Here is a 26937-nt window from a genome sequence, read left to right as displayed (position 1 = left end):
CCCCCATAGAGGTTCAGTCCTCAGAAGCAGGAGACCCGGGTTCAAATCCGGCCCGGGTCATTCTCTGCATGTCATCACTCATCTCTGTCTCTTTTTAAAAAGTAAAAAAAAAATAGAAATAAACTCTGTAAACATTGCAGTGTCTGTGCTGCTAGCCTTAGATTGAGTCCAGGTAAGGTGTGGTGCATTGAGGGGCTGTAGTCTCTCACCTCCCCAGCACTGTGGCTGCGCTGGCGGCTCAGGTGCTGGCGGTGGGCCAACAGCCCCGTGGAGCGGGAACTCTGTAGGGGCAGCCGCGGGTCAATGAAGGTTGTGGAGCGACAGTTGTGATCCACAAAGAAGGGCTGACCAGGGACATGCATACAAACAGGGTCATGTGTGGATAAGCGTCACGGTACACACATCAATACGTCTTCACATGCAGTACACTGAACGAAACGATTATAAAGGTGAGACATATTGTTTTTTTTCAAGCACTGGTCAATTTTTGAAGACTTTTGTCAATTTTGCTGCAAGAACTTGTCTTCTTTCATATTTGTACAAATAAAATGTCCAAACTGTATATTTATGTGTGTATTTGCCAACCAAAAACTTTCCATAATCATTCTTAGCAATATTCTGAAGATTATCACAGAAGGATTTGTTCATATGTCGTTAATCGTTGGATCTATGATACATTTAGTTCTTAAAAACATGCATTCAAGACCTGTACATAGTATCTGTTTTATAGAATGAAAAAGGCTGTATCCCAAATCTGTTCTGTAAAAACGTTGGACACTAATATGACGTAAAAATTCAATCAAGATCTTAACTCTGGCTTTATCTGACATCTAGTTTTCAGATTTTTAAAGAGATGTGCATGTAGGCCTGATAAGTTAAATATTGCCAACTGTGTCTTGCCTTAAAAAGCAGCATTAAAGACTACTTGACAACTGAGCAGATATTATAATTACTGAATAAACATGACCTTCAGGGTTGGACTAATCCGAGGTCAAAGGTCACACACACACACACACACACACACACACACACACACACACACACAGGCCGTGTCTGAACTGCCATACTAACGTCCTACTCATACTCATTTTGACTTCAATTTGAGTATGTGACGGTTGGGTATGCGAGTTTGGGTATGTGAGAAATTCCCGGATGAGTACTAACTTCCGGGAAGATTTTGGGTATGAATCGATCGTATACTTTTCCTACTCAACCGCCCCACAATGCACTGGGTCAATTCTACCCGCCCAGGAAAATGAAATATTTTCGAGCAAGTTGCTAGGCAACAACATTGTTTGGGGTTCCGCGATCTGACAACTGTACGTGCAGTCATTCATACACTCTTACAATAGATAAGAGATGAAGATAAATACCTAACAACATTAGAGTCACTAAGTGAAATGAGTGTTGTGAGTCTGATAGTGGAGAGAGATCAGAACAGATCGCTGTTCCACACACCGCGGCTCGTCCAGCTCAACTCGCAGACAGCTGAGTGCTGATGAGCCGGACAGAGAGCGTCGGAGGGATCCTCCGCCTCAAAACATCATTATTATAAAACAAGAGGTCTAAAACACAGATGATGAACACAGGACTGTAAAAATCTAGTTCAATATCTAACCTGTAGAGGGCGGTTATAAGCTTAACAGTGTCTAAACTGCCTGAATCTTATAAGAAGAAGAAGAAATTCTTCATTGCTTGAGTATACTTCAACTGAGAACGTTTTAGACGCAGCTCGCATACACAATCGATCTTTGAGTAGAGAGTATGCATGAGTATGTAGGATGTAGGACGCTAGTATGGCAGTTCACACGCACACCTTCCCAGTATGGTCGTGCTTCATCTCCCAGCCGCGGGGAAGCTCCAGCTGCTTGTTGGAGAACATGTTGAGGAAGGTGACCAGGTCGCGGTTGTGCTGGTAGCGCTCAAAGTAGTGAGCGTCCCGTCTCACCTTACTGATCATGTGCTTCAGGCAGGTGTTGCTCGTAAACATGCGGTAGGCACTCTGGGCAGAGAGAGGGACAGAGGGCAGACTTGAGAAAAGCTTTTTGGGAGGGTCATTTTCAGCTTATTCACTCAACATGGAAGACAATGGGGATCATACTTTCTTATAATGCCAAAGTTTTTTGATCCAACAAATGTCTTCATTCAAGTGACTTAAACATTAGATTAAATGCTAGATGCGCTACAATCTTAAATCATTTGGGATTTGTGCTGCATATGACATGCACTGCCACACATATAACTTGTTAGAATTTGGGTTAAATATATATTTGCAGTTTTGAAAAAAATCTTAATTGCATAATACTAAGTGTTGTAATAATGGTGTACTGACCGTTTAAAAGTTCCTAAAATGTCTGACCAAAAGCTTAAGAGCTGAATGTATTTGATTTATAATGATGAAACAGGAAGATGAGAGCACATCAACAAAAGGACAAGATACAAAATGTTTGCGAGGAAGACATTTTTAGTCAAATAAAAAAAGGCTAAGTGCAAAAGTATTTTCTTGTGAGTTGGATATGCCTGCTATGTATGTATAGTGTACTAACGGGGTTAGAATGAAGCACGGTGAAGAAGTCCGGGCTGCACAGGAACTTGGCGCTGGGTGACTGCAGCAGGAGGGAGAGGCGCGAGCGACCGCTGGAGTGAGCCACTGCACTGTCTCGTCTGTATTCTGCAAAGAGATCAACACATGTACTGTTCATACCTGGACACAGGGACACAGGGACACACTGACCAAAGCAGCTGATTTCATTGAGGAGAGACTCTCCAGGCAAAAAAACCTGGTGTGTGTCTCGCCTTAAATCCTGAAACACATCCAACATTATAGGATATAAGAAAAAAAACCTGTACACAGACCGATCGCTATTCTTTTGTGTACTGTATACAATAATAAAGCTTTCACACACTCATGGCTTACCATAGTATTTCAAGAGATGTGTCATTTTCAAGAGGTGAGCCATTTTAAATGAAAACAAAGCTCTTGTCAATGAAACCATTTAATTTTTTTCTACTTTTCTAAACAGAACTCTATTAAAAAACTAACCGGGAATAGAGTGAGCCAACAGATCACTATCTGGTTCAGGGGGTGGCGGCTCAGCGGGTGCTTCCTCTGTGCGATCACTGTTGGTGATGGTTCTCCTTATGCTCTGGTACCTAGGATCCACAGTAAAAACAATGTAAAAGTAGCTTTTCACTATTTAAGCAAATAATTGCATAGTCTTTCGAATAAAAACTATGCACTTAACTTATTCCTGTAAAAGCCAAATCAACAACATGGGAACCAAAATAAATGAACGAAGGGCTGCATGTAGCCTCCCTCGTGAAAGTCTTTGTATACATTTGTTAATTCAAAGTTACATTTGTTAAAAAACTTCAAAATAAAAAGAAACATTAAAGAGGACCTATTATACTACTTTTCTGGTCTTAATTTCTTGTTTTACACTGCTATAGAGCAACCTGACACGAATCACATCACAAAAAACTATGTAGATTTTCGGGAAGCTCTTTCTCTTATTTTGGCGATCCAGCACATCCTGTCAACACTTGAGTGTGTGTGCTTCGGCAATCTCCGCTCCCTCCGCCTGTGCATCGGCCATCTCCGCTACCCTCCCCCCCCTCCTGCAAACCCCACTCCGTTGTGATTGGTTACCTTCCTTCCGAAACACTTTCAGTGGCGGGAAGCGCGAGCATGGACCTATAAGGGCGCGAGGCAGACGCGAACAGGGAAGTGACAGCATTACCATACATGGAAACATCCGCGTGGTCACATCACCAATTTTTATGCGACGTCACCAATTATGAAAGGGTAGACCGCTTTGAAGACGTGACTTCTCGACTGGCTAGAATAGTGTTTAGTGCTCTGCACAGACACCCCAGACGGTCAGCAGGGAATACGTCGAAATGCATGTAAGTCATTATTTGATAATTTAGTATGGTTAAGCATGACTATGAATCATCATAACAACGTTTATAGGTCATAAAAGTCAAAAAGCATCATAGGTCCTCTTTAATGGAATCCTCGGGCAATGTCCCGTTAAAAGAGAATACATAACATGAAGAAATTGGACTCTCTGAGAGGACATTTCTGTTCTGATAATGTTAAAACCTTGGTATGGGTAGATATCGACTAGACACTTATACTTCCAAATAATAATTGTTACTACTAAGAAAACATGGTGATTGTATTGCATTCCTCTTGACGGAGCCTATACCTGCGGTTGAGTTGCTCCATCTGCTGAATGGAGCTAGAGCGGGTCAGGCCCTGTGGTGCTGGGGGTCCGGTGGGCCGCTGCCATGTGGTGGTTCTGTTCACGTGGTCCACAAAGAAGATCCGGCCATGGCTGTCGATCCGAGCCTCCCAGTCTGACAGGAAATGAATAATTGATACACAGTAAGGTGTTTAATACCTCAGGGGAACATAACTGTAAATAAAAAGCAGCTAGTCAACCAATAATGTCAAACGATCACATCAACAAGTACAGCATATACAACCCCCAAGGCTGTAATGAAACATGAATGTACTTCATTTATTTTGAAGTCCATCAATGAGCAGAATTATTTTATTATTTATATATGTTTCATAATATACAGTATTTGTGCATTATGGGTAAAAATTTTGTATCGACTAAACTGAGAGTCTTTAGAAATGGTAGTTGCTCCGTGAGGCAAGGCATGCTAGCATCCTCAAAAAGTTTGTGTTAGCGTTCACATATTTGCTAGTAAGCACTAAACAGAAAGCACAACTGAGGCAGATGGGAATGCAACAAACCACAATGGTTGGAAACATTTCCATTTTTAGAAAAAAATCAGACACAAAAGTTATTACAATTCATCCCGGGAAACATGAACGTCTTTGATAAATTCCACAGCAATCAATCTCATAATTGTGAAGATATTTCACTGATTACCAAAACCATCAGGGACCATTGGGATGAATCCTCTTGAACCATGTGCATAAACATTTTTTATAGCCACGATTCTCAGAATAGAGTGGAAAAACTGCTGTGTTAATGGTCATACTTTGGGTCATTTGTGATAAAAATTTGTCCCAGGATCCACAGTTTTATTTGGAGTCAATTAGTAGGACATGGTCATGGACACACATACACATACAAACACGGACCCATAAGCACAAAGACACAATGAAATACACAGATCCAATAGACATACATTCCATTGCACACAGACACACTCACTGGGAGGTAGGGGCTCGTCCACACGCTGGTATCTGTGGATGTCATGACGCACTGAAGGAAGTGACCGTACCGGATGGCCGTTGACTTGAGTACCTTAACACAGAAAACATATAAATACACAGAGGGAGTGTTGTATTAATATGGTGAAATGGTAAAGCATTGTTTATCTGGCGCTCTTGATCAGTTCAGTTAAAGGGCCACTTATTATGCGAAATGCAACATTAATATGGGTCCGACTCCCCAGTGCCACTAAAGACTCCCAAAGTATGAGGAAAAACCACCCTCTCTGTTTTTCGCCATGTTCACCTTTCTGAAAACCTGTGTTCAAATACACCAGTCAGATTTCTCTCCCCTTATGATGTAAGAGCAGACTGGAAATTTTGCAAGGCGGGGCTTAAAGAGACAGGCTCTAAAACGGAGCATTTCAGAAAGAGGCTGAAAGGACAAGATTCAGCAATGGCACCGTGAGAAATATAGAGGTTATTTTGGACACTACAGCATGACAACATTTTCTAGTAAAAACACAACTTACAATTTTGAACCTGAAAATGTGCATAATATGTGCCCTTTAAGCGACAATTAAAACACCAAAACTGTTAATTTCAAAAATGCATTTCTTGGACATTTTAACATTTCCCTCTACGAAAAGTGAAAACTGAGTATAGGTCTAAACCCGAGTACCTTCCTCTCCATCTGTTTCACTGGTGACCCCTTCTGAGTCTGCAGAAGAGGCGGCTTCCACAGGTGGCTTTGGCTCCTCCCCTTCCTGTGCTGGAGCCACGCCCCCGGCGGCCTGCAGGCTGGGCCTCCTCACATTGCTCTCCCCAACCACCACCTCTGTCTGGCTGGCTGGGGGGGCTGCTGCTGCTGCTGCTGCTGCTGCTGCTGCTTCAGGCTCAGTGACAGCCACCGGCCCGCCCCCTTCATCGTCTACAGCCTGATTGGTTGGTGGAGTGCCCGACACTACATCCCCCCCTGGGTCTATGGCCGTCTCCGCTCCCTCCTCTGCTTCCTACAAAATATGACATAAACAAAGAAAAGTTTACGAGTGAAAATGAAAAGCATCACACCAGCAGCGTTTCACACTGAAATAGTTTAATCATATGCCTCGTTTCCACTGAGCAGCACGCAGTTCAGTTCGGCACGGCACTGTAAACCTATCTGGCTTGTGTTTCCACTGCCGACTACCTGGTATGCAGGCTTTATGCCGGACAGCAATAGACGGGGTCTGACTACAGTCTATGGGTCACGTAACTATTGTGACATCATAGCAGCGGGACACAGTGAAGCCCAATGAATAGGAAAAAAGTAACACAATAAAGAAAGAGCTGCGCGTCCAAAAAATTCTCTAAACATAAAAAGATTACACACACGGCAGTTTTTTATCACACGGAAATGATTCTGACGAATCAACAAACTGCATTGTGTGGCTAGACCCATTTGAAACCCTCTGGGATGGCTTGGTACCATTACAAAAGGGTGATGAAAATAGATGTGACTCTGCTCGCTTATTTTGGTACCCTTTCCAAATTATAACAGTGGAAATAAGAAATTACTACATGCTGATCTGCTACATGTCCGTACTGTGTGCGCTGACAATCCGGCCTAGGCTCTATAAACTGGTGTGTAAACAAAGGGTATGTAAACAAAGGGGGTCCACCATAGCGATCAATATGCCTTTGCATATAGATCATAGGTTGCGTAGTATTAACAATGGATTCTTTTTAGCACACACAGTATTGACAGGTAGCGCATCGTGAAGAGATATTCACTGATTTTGACAAAGTAATTTTGACCACAAACATTCTCCAGAATCACTGACTGCTCCTTTAATTAGAGGCAGCCTTGGCTCCATCACCAAGGCAACTCAAGAAAGCTGAGCAACTTTTGAGGCAAATGTGCATTTGTGCGTAACAAAAAAAAAAAAAGTGGATACAGATCACTGGTTTCCACAAATGATCTGTTTTTATGCTACAAGACAAGTCAGACAACAGGATAAAATGATCCCCAACTATCTGACTGCTGGGGATGAATATGTATCAAACACCTTGTATTGAATTATGTATTATGGTGCAGTGTGACACAAACGCAGCTGGGGCTAGGACCCAGCGGAGACTGCTGCTCAGTACAAAGTGTGCAGTGTGGGGACAGTAATGACACTCAGTTACAGCAGTGGACTGTGGCTAGTGGCTACACATTCACTCATACATAAAGAAGATAAAGAATGGGACCATGACATTTGACAAAAGCTAAATATTATTAGAGCACATAGCCACAATGTAGGAGAGGTCAGGAGCTGGGCTGACTGTGGTGTTTACTAGCCCCAATCAACTCATAGCTACGAGTTATTTTGCGCTTTTTACCGACTTTACATACTAATTTAAGTTGTATTTTCACCTTAGAACATGCAGCTGCTTTTTCATGTACAAATATATATCAGGTGTGATGATATGTACCTATTAAAGGTGGAGTTAGCAGTTCTGGAGAATGCTTGTTGTCAAAATCCCTTTTTGTCAAAATCAGTGAATATCTCTTCACGATCTGCTACCTGTCCGTACTGTGTGTGCACTGAAAAAAATCTGGTGTTAATACACAGCCTATGCTCTGTGAACTGGAATGTAAACAAGGGGGAATGTAAACAAAGGGGGCCACCATTGCTAGCGACATACCAGGTAGCGGATTGCACCTTTAATCTTGAATCTTGAATTATGATAATGTTCAGTTGCCGTGGTTTTGGGTTTAAGTAAGTAAAGCTAACAGAGTTTTGTATCTTGGGTCGTGACCATATAAGGAAGATTATCTCACCACGGCCGTAGTCAGTGTGATTGGACAGCTCTCTGATGACGAGTGGACAGTCTGCTGGGCTGTTGCCATGGAGCAGGTGTCCATCTCTGAGGAGGGGTCCTCTCCGGGCCCCCTCACTTCCTCAAACACTTCTCCACCCTCTGGCAAAGTATTATGGGACACGGCCTCGGTGAAAGGAGCCTCCTCTGCTTCAGAGAAGACGTCTTGCTCCAGGATATCCTCAAGATCCAGCCCTGCTCCCATCTCCAGGGCCGCAGCCTCTGCATTCATGGGCTGGTCTATTGCTGTGGCCCCTGCCCCCCCGGGCTCCTCCCCAAGCCCTGGAGGCTCTAGCTGCTCATGAAATGGGTCGTCTTCATCAGGGCCGCTGGTGTCTGGAGGTTCTCCGTTCATCAACAATGGCGACAGTGGCTGGGGAGGGATGTCATTGGCCCCGGACCTGTCCTCGTCCTCGTCCGAATCGATGTGCAACATGGCGCTGAGCCTGGTGTGTGTGGGGAAGCTAGAGCGCAGCTTAGGTGAAGCTGCACCCAGGGGTCTTTCACCGGGGCCTTTGGGGGCCTCAATGGCATCCAGGCCCTCAATGAGTGACCTCTGGAGCATCTCATGGCGCGATAGCCCTCCAGGTCCAAAAAATCTACCCTCAGCTCCAAAAGACTGAGGCAGGTCCTTCTCTGGGAAGGCTGCAGCCCCGCCCTCCCACATCATGCCCTGGGAGCTGTGGGAGCCCGTAGGAGAGAGGCTGGCAGACACCACTCCTGGAAGATGATGGGGCAGGTCCTCATCGTCGGATGGAGTCCCCGGAGCTCCATTCAAGGACGACATGCCAATGATAGAATCAGGTGAGGCACCTGAAGCAGGAAACACCAGTTGGATGTACATGTTGAGAGAGACACATTTAAAGGTGAACTCATCGACTCTGGAGAACGCTTGTTGTCAAAAACACTTTGTGACAAAATCTGTGAATATCTCCTCACGATCTGCTTCCTGTCCGCACTGTGTGTGCACTGAAATAAAAATCCAGTGGTGATAGAAAGCCTATAGGCTCCGTTCACTGGTATCTAAACAAAGGGTACACACAAAGGTGCCCACTGTAGCTATCAACAGGCCTGTTTCCAAAGTCTACGCTGTGTGTTATCGCTGGATTATTTTTAGAGGTAGGTCGTGAGGAGATATTCACTGATTTGGACAAAAAGTGATTTTGACAACAAGCATTCTCGCTGACTCCACACTTACAGGAAGAACATTCAGACTAATGCCAAATACAAATTAAAGGTATAGTTACCATCAGGACCAGTCAAGGTGAGCTCTACTTTGAACTGCAGCTGGCCGCTTACGTGTTCCGTGGGCAGGCGCCGGCATAGGGGGAAAGTCACAGGCTGGACTCTGGAGAGAAAGACAGATTTAAAAACACGATGATGTCTGTGACATTGCACAATTTCATATATTATGTCCTGTGACTGAACTGATTATTGTCACATAAAGTACACATCTGGCCTGATTTACTAAAGGTTTGCGTATAAAGACGTGCTGTTTACTAACGGTGCGCACTGAGGATTACGTGCCAAATAACGTGCGCTGTCCGTTTAGTTCGTTAGCCTTAATGAATGAATATGCAATATCGGGTGTTTCTACCCAAATGTGCAAACTATTGGGAGGAGTAGATGCAAATAGGTTAATTTAGCACACGCATTGTGATTCACAAAGCATGAAAATAATTGTGGTTGTTGTGATTGCGTCTATAATTAATATGTTAGAAAGGCAGGTAATAATCGGCACAGCATTGTGCTGAAGTTGGCTGCAGTGAGTGTGGTGAAGAGGAGACATGAAAGAATAGAGACAGAATGTAATGGGTTTGTTCTGCTCTTGTTAATATGATTGGATTGACAGAAGCACATTTTGGAGCGTTTGGGTTAACTAAAGGCTGAATTGGAGCTATGCACTCACAAGGAGTCACACAATACAAGCCATGCCAAAACTACTTGCAACTCTGCATTTCCTCGCGTCTGGGTCATTCCAGCAGACTCTAGCTATTTCTGCTGCCGTCTAATGCTATGTCACACATGATGGGCAGGTACATAAGATTTACACGCACTAGGCACGCACTGAATGGCATTACTTTTCTCTTTGGGCTTGCGGTTAGATCTGCACTCCATGGCAGAAACCAGTAACACATGCATTAAACCACCCTCATTAAACACTACTGTCTCTACCATGTTTGCACCCGTTGTCATTTGCGCAGACTTATTCTTGGTTGATCACTCAAGCAAAATGGCCACCAATCAAACATGTAATCTTTTTTTGAATGCACACTCAATATAGCACTTTATTTGGGATGTTAGTAAATCAGTCCCATAGAGTATGCTCTGTCAGTGTGTGTCTTTATGCTTTCCCACCTACCCGGGTATTTTTTCAATAAGCCGCTGCACAGGGATAGTGAGCTGACCGAGGAAGCGTTTGATGATCGGTCGACTTTTGGCAAACTTGTCCTTCACCTCTATGTACAGGATGTCTGTCATCAGTGCTACAAACGTGTATTTCTGCACGAGAGGCAAAAAACATATATAATACAGTCAATACATTCTAAATAGTATGTTGATGATATAACGGATCCTCGGTGGTGCAGTGTATATAAGTGTGAACAGTACCTCTCCATGCCAGAGGGGGTTGGTGGTGTTAGCGATGATAGCCGATCGTCGCTCTTGTCCGTGGTGGCTGAAGATGGGGAAGACGCTCCTCTTCCCAGGGTGGATGGACATCTTCAGGTACGGGTCCGGATTGAAAAACATGCCCTTCTTCAGGCCAGTAGCGCGCAGATCTGCAACAAAAGCGTCAGTTACAGCAGGCTTGTGAGGAAGAGAGAGTTAAAGACTAGGGAAGTAAAAGACTAATACTCTGGATTTAAAGTCTCGTTCTCTTGGAGCCATGGGGAAACATTTTGAACTTATGGATATCATCATGAAACGTTGCCAGTTGATAACTTACATGAACATTTTTTTTTCAGAAATATGCAGATTTGTAAATATCATACTAAATATGCATTATTTGTATCTTTAATTTAAAAAAAATTAGATGTTGGGTATAGCCAAAGTTTTTACTGAACAGGTTTTTTCATTAAAAAAATCATAAATACTATGTTCAGGTCTTGGAAATGTATTTTTAGTATGTTCACAAAATGTATCACAAATTAGACAATTAACAACTTATGAACAAATCCTTCAGTAATAACCTTCAGAATAGTGCTAAGAATTATTATGGAAAGTCGACTTGATCTAAGTGCTTTAGAAGTGAAGAGATTTTTGGTTTAGAGTATTATTATTGAAAAATACTAATGTTGAGATAATGGCAGATAATATACAGATGCAAAAATACAAGGTTTAGTCAAATAAAACCTAAATGTGCATTTTGGACCCTGTATTTATACTAGTATGAAAGAAGAAGACATGACAAAAATATCAAATTTGACCGGTGCTTGAAAAAACAATGTTTTGGCTTGCCGTGTCTCACCTTCAGTCTAGCCTTCATTTTATTCTCCCCCGCTAAGCCTTTTCTGTCTGTCTCTGGTCTGAACAAATTGGTCAATAAGCACCATAACTATCCATAACTGTGTCTGAGCACGTCCAGTGCATTATACTACCTCCTGCTTTATTGAGGTTTTCATCTAGGACAATTGTACTTGTTTGGGCTGCAAAACAGCTTAATAAACACTTCTGAATCTAATTATAATTTAAACAAACATACTGACTTCTATAGAAACAGATTTATTTCCCAGTCTTTCTGTGTCAGGAAAGCACCTTTGAATCCCAAGACATTGCATCACAGCTAATACCAGGAGTCTGGTCGGAGATTTTTAAGGTCTTTCTCAAAGCTACTAAACTCTACTTGAAGAGAATGATTACTATGGCTGGGTATTGGAGAGGACTTTATGATATGATACTCATCACGATACATGGGTCACAATACGATATATCGCGATACTTAGCGATACAATTAGGGTTGCAAAGGGGTGGAAAGTTTCCGGTAAATTACCGGAAAGTTTCCAGAAACTTTCCACGGGAACTTTCGCTCGGGAATTTTGGGAATATTCAAAATTGGATATTATAGGAATTAACAAAATGGCGGTAATTTAAATGATTTTTTTTTCATAACCAACCATAAATCTAAACTTTTTAACACTATGTTTGGTCATAGGCAGACATCTATGCAAAATAATACAATCAAAAAACATTACATTTGAACAGATTTATTTGTAAGAAGAACTTTATCAAGTTTTGATTATTTTATGAACAATGAATAATTTCACTGAACAACAAAAAGATGAATGTTGAGTAAATTATTACTCATATGTCTGACCCCATTCAATAAATAAAGTCAAATGCCCCCCCACCATGTGATGGAGGAATGCACAGAGCATGTAGGGGACGTGGCCTCAGTACCCCTGCAGTAGGATGTGTGCTATGTGCAATTTGCCAAGTGTACTTGCATAAAATCTGGTTGTTTTAGTCAAGATTATGCTAAAATATATTGTCCCCAACTATATTTAAAATCAAAGCTTAAGCCTCTGTAAACCTGGTCTAGTAAAAATCAATTTATGATATCAAGTTCGGTATCTCAATAAACTTTAAAAAAAAATCTGATTTTAAATTAAATGTTCATAAATATATTAAAACTTAGTTGAAAAAACTGCTTTTTACAGTCTAGAACGTTTGCCTGGACTGAAATAACATAGTTAGGAGAATTTAGTGCATTTGGGTTGCTTTAAATTGAGTAAATTCCCGTTTATTCCCGTTAATTCCCAAAATTCCCGTTAATTCCCATAAATTCCCGTTAATTCCCATGGAAAGTTTCCAACTTTGAAAATTCCCGGAATTTTGCAACCCTAGATACAATGCATATTGCGATACTTCACATAATTCCCTGAAAATGTTGAAATGGATCAGAACACAGTGTACAATCTGAGTGATCTTAATACATCAAATTGCATTATTGTGATAATTCTGCGGACAAATTGAGTCAAAATCGACGATACGATACAGATACCACGAAAAAAAATATCACGATATATCGATAATTTTTAGCACTGACTAACTAATGTTAACGTGCCAAATGCTGTGTGACCACAATACGCATTTCACAACACCAGCCAAAATCTTCCAACATGTCATCTCTCAACTCACCTGTCAAAGTAAAGCTGATCAGTTTTCGCGGATGCTCAACGCCCACTTGCTCTGACAGCCCCTCCGCCTGAGAGAAAACGACAACGTCATACTGCGTACAAGAAAGGAAGTGAACACACACACAGACACACAACATGCCAACACACATCTGTGATCATCCTGCTAAATCCAGATACATTTAAATGCTAATACAGGACACAATTTGAGTGGGGGGTGAATGGAATTACCATAAACCTGGCCTCTGAATGTCTAAATCTCAAACTGATTCGCACAACACACACACACAGACACAGACACAGACACAGACACACACAGACACAGACACACACACACGCACACGCACACGCACACACACACACACACACACACACACAGACCAGGACTGCAGGGTTCTTGACGGCGATGCAGGGTGTGGTGGCTCGCAAGGCTCCGCTCACTCCATGGTAGTACTTGAAACAGATCTTGGTCTCAGCTGTAGAGGAAGCAGCAAAGAGTGGTGGGATGTTGAAACAGTGAAAACCTTATTGTTGGTTGTAAAATTGAACTTATCCCTGTATTCTGAGGAAAATTCTCACTGCAGTGTGTTTTGAATTAATGGTGGCGTCAGCGATTCCGGAGAATGGTTGTTGTCAAAATCACTTTTTGTCAAAATAAGTGACACCAAGACGCTGACTCCACCTTTAATTCATTCTAAGTGCATGGTCAAAAACACTGCATTGAATTTCAGGGGTTAATTATGTTCATGAGATCATGTGATATGCTTACATGAAATTTTTTTTATTTCAGAAGAACATTTTTGGATACAGTACAATTTCAGTATTTAGTCCAAAGACATTGTTTCTCCTTGAACAACGGAAGAAAAAGAATAAGAATTCTGTGCTGCGACTGCAACTTACGCTCCATAAAGTAGGGCCCGGCCTCCAGCCTCCAAACGATCTGACCCTTCTGGGTGCCATTCACGCCTCGGTTCTTACAGTCCCACACGTTGGACGGGCTGGTTTCATCTGTGGGAGAGCAGAGCTGTTTGTCAGTAAGACGTGACTGTGTGTGTGTGTGTTCATTCTGAGGTTAGCACAGATCAGGCTGCCTTGACATTTCCCCCTCGATTTCAAACCAAACAATGTTACATTAAACAACACGTCGTGACTGTGTTGCATCCCTGGATCCTGCCTCTCACTATGAAAACACGGCAACAAAAGCTGCATCTGTTCCGTGGTTCTGCGTGTTTAGTCTGCGCGGACTCTTGTTTTCCAAAACACAAGCTTGCCTTTAATCAGTGAAAATCCATTGCCCAAAATAGCCCTCCCTCCCTACAACCTCTAACCAGAAGGACAAACAGCAAACTTCCTCCGAGTTAAAAACAGGCAGGGGGAATTCCGCTGTACGTAGCACTTTCGCACACACAGATTAATGAAGCTCCAAACTCAGCTGACTGGTGGAGAGAGTCGAGAGAGGAGTGTGCGTGTGTGTGTGTGTGTGTGTGTGTGTGTGTGTGTGTGTGTGTGTGTGTGTGTGTATGTGTGTGTGTGTGTGTGTTTGAAGGGGACTGGCGGAGGGGAGGGTGAGTTGCTTATCATTGAATGTCTGCTTAGTCAAGGAAAGCGGTAGCCCCCCTGGGGTATAAGACCCTGGAGCAGGTAATGAAGTCCTGGCAGCCTTTTCATCGATATGAAGTGACCTGACGCCTCGCCCCGCCACTAGCAGTCTACCCTTTCTCTTTCTCCCATACAGCGTTCAAACTAATCCACACAGGTTAAGGCTCTGGCTATCATCAGAAATGGAACTAATCGGTTTGTAAATAAGTTCAAGCGAATAATTTTCTTTTTTTTATTATTTAAAAAATATATATATATCGGCTGAATCTACTGCAATGTTTTGTACTGCACGTTTGTCTGACCTCTCAGAAGACAAGACACACGCTTCAATAAATCCATGATCCATTACTAACACAATAATACATCATGCTGGGAGGCTCACAGGCTGCAATTTCCCCTCAACCTAACTGAATTATACCAGTAATTATCTTAAAGAGACAACTTTAATTTTTGCTTGAAGGTGGAATCAGTTATTCTGGAGAATGCTTGTTGTCAAAATCATCACTGAATATCTCCTCATGATACGCTACCTGTCAGTACTGTGTGTGCACTGAAAAGAAATCCAGTGTGAATACACAGCCTAAATACAACATGCCCTAAGTTTACATACCATTTGTTTACATTTCCGTTTACAGAGCCTAGGGTGTGTATTAATACTGGACTTTTGTTCAGCGCACACACAGTACAACAGTGCAGTAGCAAAACGGCGTAGAACTTAGATTCCTAATAAGGAATGTGCTGGTTGTACACTATGGCTCCTGTATTACCTTTCACTGCGATGGACAGATCGGCCTGACAGTTTGAGCTTGATAACCTTATTCAGCACACAGGTCGATTTATTTCCCCCCTGTCGAATTCCTGTCTCTAAGCAGGATTAGCGTACATTATTGGAGACCACCCCATGCTCCTCACAGACGCGCATACTTTGTGATGGTGCATATGTTATTGTATACCAAGGCAGAGCAGTTACATGTTGAGTCAGCCTCCAGTCCTGTGAACAGTCTCAACAGCTCCTGTTGCAGTATTGACTCAGAGTTGGAAGCCCCTACACAAGACTCTGCCTGGCTATTCTCAGCTCACCATAATAAAACACCTGGATCAGCTGAAAAGCTTCGAGGACAACCAGGGTCAAGTCCGCTCAGGGCCTGGAGGCCTGCAAGGATTTGCAAAATAAAATGCAGAAAAGCATAAAACACTGTGGAGGCAGACTGAGAAAATACGTCAGGTTGTGTCTTTTGTTTCTTTTTATTCTGCTGATCCTGAAGATGGAAGTGCAATTACCCATTATAATGTTGTTTATTATACTATTTTAATATATGTGTAACTGGCAATCAGACTTGCAGGTTTGACACTCCAGACCTAAATCATTTCAAAGTCACAAGATTGAGTCAGCAATTCTGGAGAATGCTTGTTGTCGTTGTCAAATTAACTTTTTGTCAAAATCAGTGAATATCTCCTCTCAGTCCACTACCTATCCATACTGTGTGTGTGCTTAACAAATCTGGTTTTAATTCACAGCGAAGGCTCTGTAAACTAGTATGTAAACAAAAGGGGGGCCATTGTAGCTATCACCATACCGGTTTACAGAGCCTTGGCGGCTGCGGAGAGGTAGCGGATTGGAGATATTCACTGATTTTGAAAAAAAGTGATTTTGACATCAAGCGTTCTCCATAATCACTACTCTACCTTTAAAACTTAGGTAGAGTAGCGATTAAGACTCCTTTAAACCAAAAATATTAAAGTAGTAGATTCTGACCTAAAAAAGTCACAGAACATTAAAAAATTAATGGGACTGAAACGGGAAGTCCTTGCATAGCTGACTACCTTGCATATTTATTATTAGGAATATGAAGGGGGTTTCAGTTATATACTATCATCCCAGCAATGAAAGGAAACTGATAAAATGTTTTCATTTGAATAGCAAGCATTCAGACCTAAATAATTCTATCTTGATTTTCTTTTAAAAAGAAATTGATTGTTGAAGGGCTTCGGGCTTGGCTCAGACTCTTCTTGAATGACTTGAGATTTTGAGCTTGTCCTGCCCAAGAAGAAGTTAGAAGCAGAACTACTAACAACTAGGGCTGTGTATTGTCAAGGACTTCACGATACGATACACATCACGATACATGGCTCACGATATGATATATCATGAATCAGGATACATTGCGATATTCCAAATAGTGAAATGAAAATGAAAAAAACAAAGCTGATATACAAATTGCGGTGTAATATCTAGGTGTTCTTAATACATCACATCACATTATATTGATAATTAAGCACAAACTTTAATTTAAATTCAAAACCCGGCAATTCGAGGCAACTAGGGGTACTGCAAAATCTACATGTGCAGAGGTTGTAGTTCACAACCCATTTAAAGCCTGCATTTTTTTCCGCTAAAATACAGATACTGGAGCTGACGATATGATACAGATATCACGAAAATGAACATCACGATATATTCTGGTATCGATGTTTTAAATATTGGTTTTAACACAACCGCATACAAATCATCATCTCACCGATATGGTACAGTCCGATCCAGTCGGTAGCATCCACTTCCTCCTTGATGTCCCAGGATATGACCAGGTTGTGTCCGCGGTTGAGCGTGTACTCCAGGGTGGAGGCCGTTAGCGAAGAGCGGCTGTGTGATGTCACCAAGTCTGTGTCGCTGTTAGCCCGCGGTAGGCCGATGGGACTGTTGGCCACGGATATGGTATCCACGGAAGCCCCGCCCCTTTCCGCCAGGGTCCGTAGGTTATCTGGGCTGAGGGTGTGTCTCAGGTGGGGGCTGCGCCTTCGTGGAGCTGACAGGTGTTCACGGCCCCCCACTGCAAGGTTGGGCGGATTGTGTGAACGGGTCCTGGGTGGGAGGACCGCCGTGGCCAGGGACGGACGCATGGTGAACGATTGGTAAAGAGACAACCACCAGAACCAGGAAAACTGCTCTTGAGAAAGGCCCAAGGAAGAGGCTGAGATAAGGTGTAAGGAGCCTCTTATCGATAGGGCTGGTCGTTAAAATGATGATGCATTTTTACTGATTTCTCTCACACGTCCACAGTGAGAGCTGCTTTGAAGAGGTTGTCGTGAATGCAGACATATTGGAGCCTTATAAACGATGTGAGGATTCCTTCTCCACACAGACTCCAATGATCGGCCCCTTTGGTCCCTGCATCGTAACAGAACCGTCGAAGTAGAAGATCTCCGACATCCGTCTCTATCTTGGACACTCTTATTCCATGTTGTCCAACAGCAATGGGAACCTAAGGATGGGGAGAGAGGAGAAAAAAAAACAGTGAGCGACAATATTGCTCCCACACAACAAAAGCAAGGATTGCACGCTACTGTGAATTACTTGTACTATTGAACAAGCATTATAAGTCACCACTAGGGTGGTTGTTTCCTATCAAATAACCTGTTACAAACAGAAATAAGCCAGCACCATTTCACTCCATCATTTCTTATCTGGCAACTCTAACTACTAACGAATGAGTTAATGGACGTGAGGAGGGCTACAACTGTGCACAATTCATTTGATTCTTTCCTACTCATCTTTGGTATATGATGTCATTAGTGGTAAAACAGAACTTCCCATTGTGTAGAAGACCAGACTGAAATCAATTTTAAATCCATTATCTCTAAATGATCACCTTAACAACACACACACACACACACACACACACACACACACACACACACACACACACACACACACACACACACACACACACACACACACACACACACACACACACACACACACACACATATGTAAACATGGTTTCTATGTTTTGTGTCAGTATAGGTCACATTAGTTAAAACAAAGACAGGAGACCGGCAGCTGTATCTGCCTCCCAGGAAACTCTTCAATCAGTAGATGCCAGTTTGGTGAGCTGTCTGGGGAGTGCTGTCCCCACCACAAACATTTTGTTTTTTAAAGGGAGGATTCAATGTGACTGCAGAAACCAGGCAAAGGCAGATGGTTTTAGGCAGGCTGGGAAACAGAGCTGTTTTTGTCCCTCCAAAAAAGAATAGGTTGGGTAATATTCAGCTAATATGAGCCTGGTGCACTCACTGGAAATCCATGTGGGTTAAGCCCTGATAACTTTGGCATTATAAGTGAGTGTATGTCTCAAAAGCTGAGCTGTTCAGTGATGCTTTTAAACCATTGCTTCCTCTGCATGCCTCAGTATGGGTTCTGTACTGGATGCATCACAGTATTTAATAAAAACATTTGGATTGGTTAAGGCCTTTAAATATGCAAAACAAGCTAGATGTCACTCCAGCTCTGAAGAGTGAACAAAACTGACGGCTTATGCTCCACCGCACATTTGATATAATTGAATTAGTTTGACATTTTCGGAAATATGCTTATTTGCTTTCTTGTATAATTAAATGACTAAATCAATACGACTCTCATACCAGTATGGCAAATATGAAACACCAGCACATGGTTATTTTAGCTTAGCATGAAGCCTGATAGCATGGGAAAACAGCTAGCCAGGCCCTTGCAAAAGTAGAAAAACAATCCGACTTCCAGGCTCACTAAGGCTGTTATTACTGTATAGGCCTACCTCTTATGGGCATGTTGCTAGCTACGGTGGGACTCTTTGTTTACATACCCTTTATTAATAACTGTTTACAGAGCCTAGGCTGTGTATTAACACCAGTGCCCTTTTTTTCTCTTTTGCGTAGCCTATATTTTGGCAAATTAGAAACCATAACCTTGTTCATGGATTTACAGAAGACTAACACTGGAATACTCTGATACTGAAGACAACTTAAAGAAAGTTCAATTTCTGAAGGAAATAAGCACCAACTGTTGTAACACATCCATTTTTCTTCTATGCACTTTCTGTGTTTACGGTCTGATTTGTAATTTGTATGTAGAGCGCTAACATGTAGATTGTGTGTGAGTGTGACTGTGGTAATTCTTTGCATGTCAAGAGAGAAAATAATTTCAAACAGCAATTTGAATGCAGCAGCTTGTATGCAATATTGCGTGATATACCGTATACATTACTCCAAAGCTTCTTAAATCAATTCACTTTGCATTTTCAACTGACTGCACAGATTTGATTAACTGGCCTCTGGGCTGATGTATGTGGATTGGCTGTGTTTCCAAATAACCCCTTGCCTGATATTGAAATAAGATCTGCTGCATTTAACATGGGGAAAGCCTGGATGTCCCTGACTCGACAAGATTACCAGAGCGCGGCTTTGTCACGCACGTGCGCACACACACACACACACACACACACACACACACACACACACACACACACATACACACACACACACACGCACACACGCACACGCACACGCACACACACACACACACAAAAACAGGGATTTATGACAGAATAAAACCTTTATCACCGATGCAGGAATATACGCAAATCCAGCTCACGTGTGTTCATGACCTCATATGCAGCCATGTAGCACCAGCAAGGAGGGGCCGATTTTCAAACAAGCAGAAAAAAATAAACAAAACAAAAGAGTGTGTACTATTTGTAAGTGCTGAGTTGTTACGTAAACGTGGTTGGAGCATTGTCTAGGCCTGATGTGGAGTGGCTGCAGCGTCCCCCGCTCAGAGCAAAGGGGATGAGGGAGAAGTCTGTCCACAAGCAAGCAGCAGCACACACCAAAACATGACCTCGGGAGAGGACCTTCAACAATCTGCCCTCTCCCCACTGCTGTTCCTTCTAAGACTGTCTCTTCCTATTACAATCCCTCTATACCACTGCTCTGCACAGCCTGGACCTGATGGGGGATTAGTGAGCGATTCTCAGGAAACGCACAAAGACAAACAAGACATGAGGACCCAACGATTGTGCTCCAGTTATAATCTCACCCATTCTCACAATGTTAAATGTTACACCTGTCTCACAAAGACAAAGTCATTTCACTGTCCTGTTCATAGGGCACCATATACTTTGTACTCTGCGCCACTGTGCAGTGAATACTAAATAGAAAACACATGTGCAGCGGCAGAGAATGTGATGGAGGGTGGCAGATTGCGCTGCTTGGTTTGCTTCTAGCTGGCCAGAGAACGTTCCCATGGCACAGAGGATTTCTATGTATTTGGGAATCACATGGATGCCATTCTTTGTTGACAGGTCTGTGTTTAATGACTGCAGAGGCTGAAACAGTCTGCCCTGTGCCATGTGTTGGTCATGACGGACAGGCATTATTTTAATGGCATGACACCTCCTCTCACACACACCTCATGCCAAGAGAAAAACATGCTGAGTCGTCACAAAAGGCGCCTCCACTGCTCCAACCTCACACACAATACAACAAACAATACCTCACCCTTATGACATCATAAGGGGAGAAGCCACGTCCCCTCATTACCAACCTAACCTAGCACACCTGTGATAAGCACACTCCCAGATACCCCTGAATCAAGCTGACAGATAGATTCTGAGCCAATCAGAGCAGACTGGGCTTTTTTGAAGGCGGGGCTGAAAGAGACAGGCTCTAAAACGGAGCATTTCAGACAGAGGCAGATTCAGCAATGGCAGTGCAGACAATAAGTGTTTTTTGGACACGACACTATGAAAATAGTTGCTAGTAAAAGTAATTGTATTAAGCAAAGACGTGTCAGTGTTTCTTTGTAATGTTTGGTATGACGGGGCGAAACATGGAGAAAGGGCTCCTCCTCCATGTTAACAAACATGGAGCCAAACAAGGGTTGAGAGTGCTTTGATTTCAGTAAAATTATTCCTGCTACTCCAGTCCCTTTCCCTCGGTACCTCTCTGGCTGTGTGTGTGTGTGTGTGTGTGTGTCGTGTCAACAGAGGGACCCCTCTGTGCCCCTGTGGAGGATGACTGTTGCACTTTATAGCCTGACAGAACGGGCACCTTGAGGAGCTGGCACACACACACACACACACACACACACACACACACACACACACACACACACACACACACACACACACACACACACACACACACACACACACACACACACACACACACACACACACACACACACACACACACACACACACACACACACACGTCTTACTGTGCCTCACTGACACATAAAGTTAAGGACAAAGCACACAATCAGCACAAAGACACATTTTACTTACGCACTAAAACAAATACAGCGAGGCTCAACAAAACCCAGTCGTATCCATGCCTATACAATGAGCATTTCTGACTCATGAAGAACATACCACTTTCTTCACAAACTAGATCCTCACTGATCTTCAGCATGAACCTAGAGGTGGAAGAGGTCTGTGTGGTCCAACTGACTCCAACCCCACTGCAGAGGGCCCTCAGGGGAACACAGGACCAGGACCAGTGCCAAAGCGTTCACACTTCCCAGAAAAGGAGCAGGCCTGTCCCGCTCAGGATGTCTCTCTAAACACATCGCCCTGGGAGAACGTGTCTGGGATGAGTCACTCCTCCAATAGGTAGGTATCCCTCTATGACAGGCCTCACAAAGCTGAACAAGGCATTCACACTCACATACTATCCCTCTCCAGATTTAGAACGCTGAACCATTTTCCTGAAATGGGAATGTTCGTGTTGTTTGGATTTGTGAAAGACATGAAAACAGTATGGAGACATATGCAAAACTATATAAACTATTCTTTATTTTTTCCATAATATAAGATCTAGTTATATATCTATAGCCATGACTGTCGGGGAAATCATTACAAATTCAGGTCGTGCAGCAAGTGTACATCGTACACACCCACATTAACTACATTGTTAATTCAAGTGGGGATCCCAATGGAATCCCAAAATACCAAATATCAGAGGCTGAATTTTGGCGTAATATCGACCAAAAGATGCATACTATATCTAGAATATGACGATGAACTGGTATCCATATAAGGTGTAGGACAACGAGCAAGTGAGTGGAGTACATGTCAATCAAGAGCCATTTGTACACGCCCACACATCCGCAGTAAGAGGTCTATTCATGTGGCATAAGTGGACTAGACTGCCAGGGCTTCAACACACAGAAGAAGCACATTAATGAAATACACTGCAAGTGAACAGGGTCACATTGTTAACTTATAGATATCATCATGAAGCTTTGCCAGTTGATTACTTACATTAAATCATTTACATTTTTTATGACAATTTTTTCAGACATGTTTGAATAAGTATGCAAATTTGGCAATATCTAACTAAGTGTGTGTACATGTGCATCTCTTAAAAAAAACTAAATCTAGATGTTGGATATGGTTAGAGTTCCAATCTTTATTTCATTTTAAAACATATAAGTGGCCAATGTTTTTACAGAACAGATTTTGGACACCGCTTGTCGTTAAAAGGTGTGAACGAACACTTGTTGTCAAAATCCCTTTTTGTCAAAATCAGTGAATATCTCCTCATTCTCCACTGCCTGTCCATACTGTCTGTGTGTGTGCCAGATGCAAAACATCCAGTGTTAATACACAGTCTTTAGGATATGATATAGATACGGTGGGCTTCTTTGTTTAGATAACCTTTGTCTACATACCTGTTTACGGAGCCTTGGCTGTGCTGTGTATTAACACTTTTTTTCACCGTACGCACAGTAGCCTACGTGGTCTTGAAGAGATATGCACTGATTCTGACAAGAAGTGTAAGTTCTCCAGAATTGATGACTCCACCTTTAATTGTGAAGAAGATTTCTACATGTTCTTACCTCACTTCCCTGGATTTAAAAGGTGAAGAAGGTAATTATAGACCCAGCGGGCACAGAAGGACATTTTGGATTACACATACACTTTTCACTCAACCGCTTCTCTTTCACTACTCTCAACTGAACTCTTCAAAAATATATACTGTACATGGTCATCATTTTTCAGACACATTAATATGGCATTTTAGATTCTATGGGCTCAACCAGGGCAGCCATGAGAACATCACAGGTTGTCACATATAACATATCAAGTGAGTCAAGTTTGTTGTATTTTGGTGCTGATTTGCAGGGACAAAACTCTAATAAAACTGTCTCTCAGCTTGTTCCATTTGGTCGCAGACGTCGGATTGGCTTGATCTGTGTCATATCTTTGTGAAAAGTGTGCAGATTTTGCAGATTCCTCACAGTTGGAAAAAAGCAAAAAAGAAGACCAGAAGAACCCAAAGGAGAATTTAGCATTAAGTTAACACAATGCATGCCCATACATTGTAGCCACCATCTCACTTATAACCACTACATACTTGTATATATTATAGATAGCCTAAAATCCCTGTGTCTGTGCGAAATGACCGTTCATGCGAATGTAAACACAGAATCACAGGCCACATTCTTGCATCTCAACATCTCAGCAGAGCAAAAGAAAAGAAGGTAACACCCCCTCCCACCACGCTTGTGGCAGAATCACGTCAGCAAAAACGACGTTACATAACAGTTTGTCTCACAACTTACTTTAATCATTTGGAATCAATCTGCGAGCTGCTGCTGCTGCTGGCGAGGCCGCGCGCACGTGACAGAGCAGCAGTGACCGCCGCAGCACTGGCGGAATGAAAGTGCAGGTGTCGTCGCTCGCTATTGGATTACTGTGGGAATTCCCTACGTCATTTTTAAATATTTTTTATGTTGCCCTACTCTTTCATAAGACGCAACCAGACATAAAAGCAAAATCGATCAAAAAATATAGGCTATACCCCTATTAATGCAAATAACCCAAAACACAAGCGATTGGATACACGATACGCATAAGACGACGCTGCGGTTGTTTTAGGGACAGATTCAGCATCTTCATCATCATCATTCTCACCATCACTGCTGGGAGCCAAACACCTTACACAGGCTCTCCATCATTCCTGACGGCGCGCTGGGGTTTGGCAGAGCTTACCTTTGGCGCAGAGAGGTGCGGGGTTGGAAGAAAACGGTGTAGCAGCCTATAGGTCCGATGACAGCGCTGCCTGCCACCACCATGCACGTAAGCTATACCTGGCTGTTCGCTGGCTTTCTGCGCGGGGGGATATCACGCTTTAAGTCCTTATCCCTGCAGTCCAAATGAGGAGAGACGGGCGGGGTGGGTGCTGCCCCCCTCCCTCCCTCCCTCTCAGATCCAGAGCCAGCTAAAGAGAGCAGCTTTGGGCTCGATGTCACGTATCGAGACGGTATCCCTCTGCAAAAAAAAAAAAAAAAGCTGCGGCGCTGCTCCTGCTGCAGAGACAACTCGGCCCTCTTCAGTATCGGCTATGGCAGCGTCCATACAGAGGTGTGTGTTTGTGTGTGTGTGTGTGTGTGTGTGTGTGTGTGTGTGTGTGCGCGCACAAACTCCACTATGCAGCACCTCCCGGACACGCTGTCTTCAGCAGGCGTGCGTTCATACCATGGACCTATAAAGGTTCATACATTCATCGCGTCCTTATCTTCCCTCTCTCTCTCTCTCGCTCTCTCTCTGCATCGCAATGTGCTGCAGCAGTCAGTGTAGACGTCCTCCCGCCACCAGATAAGGCAGATTCTGATGGAGCATGCAAACGCCCCGCTGTCAGTGCACATAAAAAGAGAATTAACGTAGCCTAAGACCGGAGGATGGCGTAATAGTGTTCGCCTGTTTTGCAGTGGAGAGAATCTTCGTGCCTGGGGGTAGCGTAGCGCGGAGGGATTTATTTAGAGGATTGTATAGTGCCTCCAGAAGTAGTTTTCTTTCTGCTGCTGATAACATCCATACACTCGCTGCATATTAATGTGGGAACGCGCCAGAGACGAGAGAGAGAGAGCGAGAGACCTGTAGAATGACCCAGTGAGTGACTTTACAATAGGGAGCGCTAAGTGCTGATGATCACGCAGGCGCTATAAACAACTAAAAAGTAGGCGATACAAAAGTAGTTAAACAATGTTTCTTATGAATTGATGCACAAATAATAGCCTACAGTGTAGAAGCGCGTATCATATATTAAACTGAAACCTATGGGAGATACACTGCAGGTGAATAGGGAAAACATTTTTAACTTATAGATATCATCATGACATTAAACCAATTTTTTTTTTGTTTTTTTTCAGAAATGTTTGAATATTGAATATCTAACTAATTGTTGTGTACATTGCATCTCTTTAAAAACAGGAATCTAGACAGGTTTTGAATGCAGTATTTTTTCGGCATATTTTTTAAGAACAAAATGTATCATAAACAAATAATGTAATAACCCAGAATAATGCTAATACTGATTATGGAAAGTTTAGTATATGTAGGCCTAAGTGCTTTAGAAGTTGACATTTTTGGTTCTGAGTAAGCTATTGAAAAAAAAAAGTTGAGATAATGGGAGAAGCTTTAGTAAAATAAACACCTAAACGTACATTCTGGACCTTTTATTTAGTATGAAAGAAGCATGATATGAAAGCAAATTAGAAAAAAAAACATTGACCAATATTGAAATAACTTTGTTTTTGACAAAAGTGTCTCAGCAAAGGCCTATGCTATTATACCGATAGCTTACGGCGTTAATGACTAGTTTTCAATTGAGGCCTAATAGCAAATGTCAATTACACCAAATGACTCCTGGGATTCCTTTACAGCAGCTTCCATCATATTGAAACGAAGAACTGGCATTGAGACTTTGAAGTACAGTAGACTAATACACGAGTGGAGAGAAGCCTACACATTCATTCAACCGTGTTGCAGCCTCACACCTTCCTCTGTCGCAGACTGTAGACATGGTCAGGGGTTGGCAGAGTAACAGCGCCCCCTGGCGACCGACCAGCAGTGGTGCAGCCATAAACCACGACTTATTGAAAGCAAATGCAGTATGGTGAAAAGTTAATCGTTGGTCAACATTCTAAAGTCCACAGTTATTTGCCTCTGGTGTGGTCTTTAATATTGCAAATAGCTATTTCTACCTCCTGAATGTGCTAGTTCTAAAACGTAATTTACTGTGTTATATCATGTTGAATGTCCCAGACAGTCTAGTTCTTTTGTTGTTGTTAGTGTGGTAATTCCATAAAGAGTTGAGACAAGTAAGACAAGCCATTTTAAAAACTAAAGCCTGCACCCATAGTACACTTGGGTCTAATTAGATCTGTCTGGACTGGTCTCCGAGTTACTTGTGTTGCTACAGTGGCGGCAGAACAACCTAGACATTTAATGTTCTTATTGGTACATCATGTAGTTTGATTAACTAAATTCAAGTGCCTACCTCCACCCTGAGCAGGGGTGTAAACATTAGTAACACCTGTGTGTGGCTGTTTCGGGCTTTCAT

General features: G+C 42.7%; 1 protein-coding gene across 1 annotated transcript in view; it reads right to left on the bottom strand.

The window, feature by feature from the left end:
• The window catches only part of hecw2a (HECT, C2 and WW domain containing E3 ubiquitin protein ligase 2a), a gene marked incomplete at its 5' end in the record, with an annotated part of 31556 nt that extends 13886 nt beyond the window's left edge, over positions 1–17670 (bottom strand). Inside the window, 15 exons of the mRNA XM_080037581.1 lie at positions 210–344; positions 1817–2002; positions 2547–2671; positions 3044–3153; positions 4212–4362; positions 5196–5288; positions 5877–6207; positions 8001–8851; positions 9286–9386; positions 10401–10540; positions 10649–10818; positions 13178–13244; positions 13555–13649; positions 14074–14181; positions 17292–17670. Coding sequence (XP_079893707.1) covers positions 210–344; positions 1817–2002; positions 2547–2671; positions 3044–3153; positions 4212–4362; positions 5196–5288; positions 5877–6207; positions 8001–8851; positions 9286–9386; positions 10401–10540; positions 10649–10818; positions 13178–13244; positions 13555–13649; positions 14074–14181; positions 17292–17670 — 3042 coding nt within the window. The remainder of the gene's footprint in view (positions 1–209; positions 345–1816; positions 2003–2546; positions 2672–3043; positions 3154–4211; positions 4363–5195; positions 5289–5876; positions 6208–8000; positions 8852–9285; positions 9387–10400; positions 10541–10648; positions 10819–13177; positions 13245–13554; positions 13650–14073; positions 14182–17291) is intronic.
• Positions 17671–26937: the final 9267 nt, after the last annotated feature.

This window comes from Ammodytes marinus (assembly GCF_949987685.1).
Source record: "Ammodytes marinus genome assembly, chromosome: 12".
Taxonomy (NCBI): domain Eukaryota; kingdom Metazoa; phylum Chordata; class Actinopteri; order Uranoscopiformes; family Ammodytidae; genus Ammodytes; species Ammodytes marinus.
Note: the sequence above shows the minus strand (reverse complement) of the source record. Positions and strands in the feature narration are given on the sequence as shown.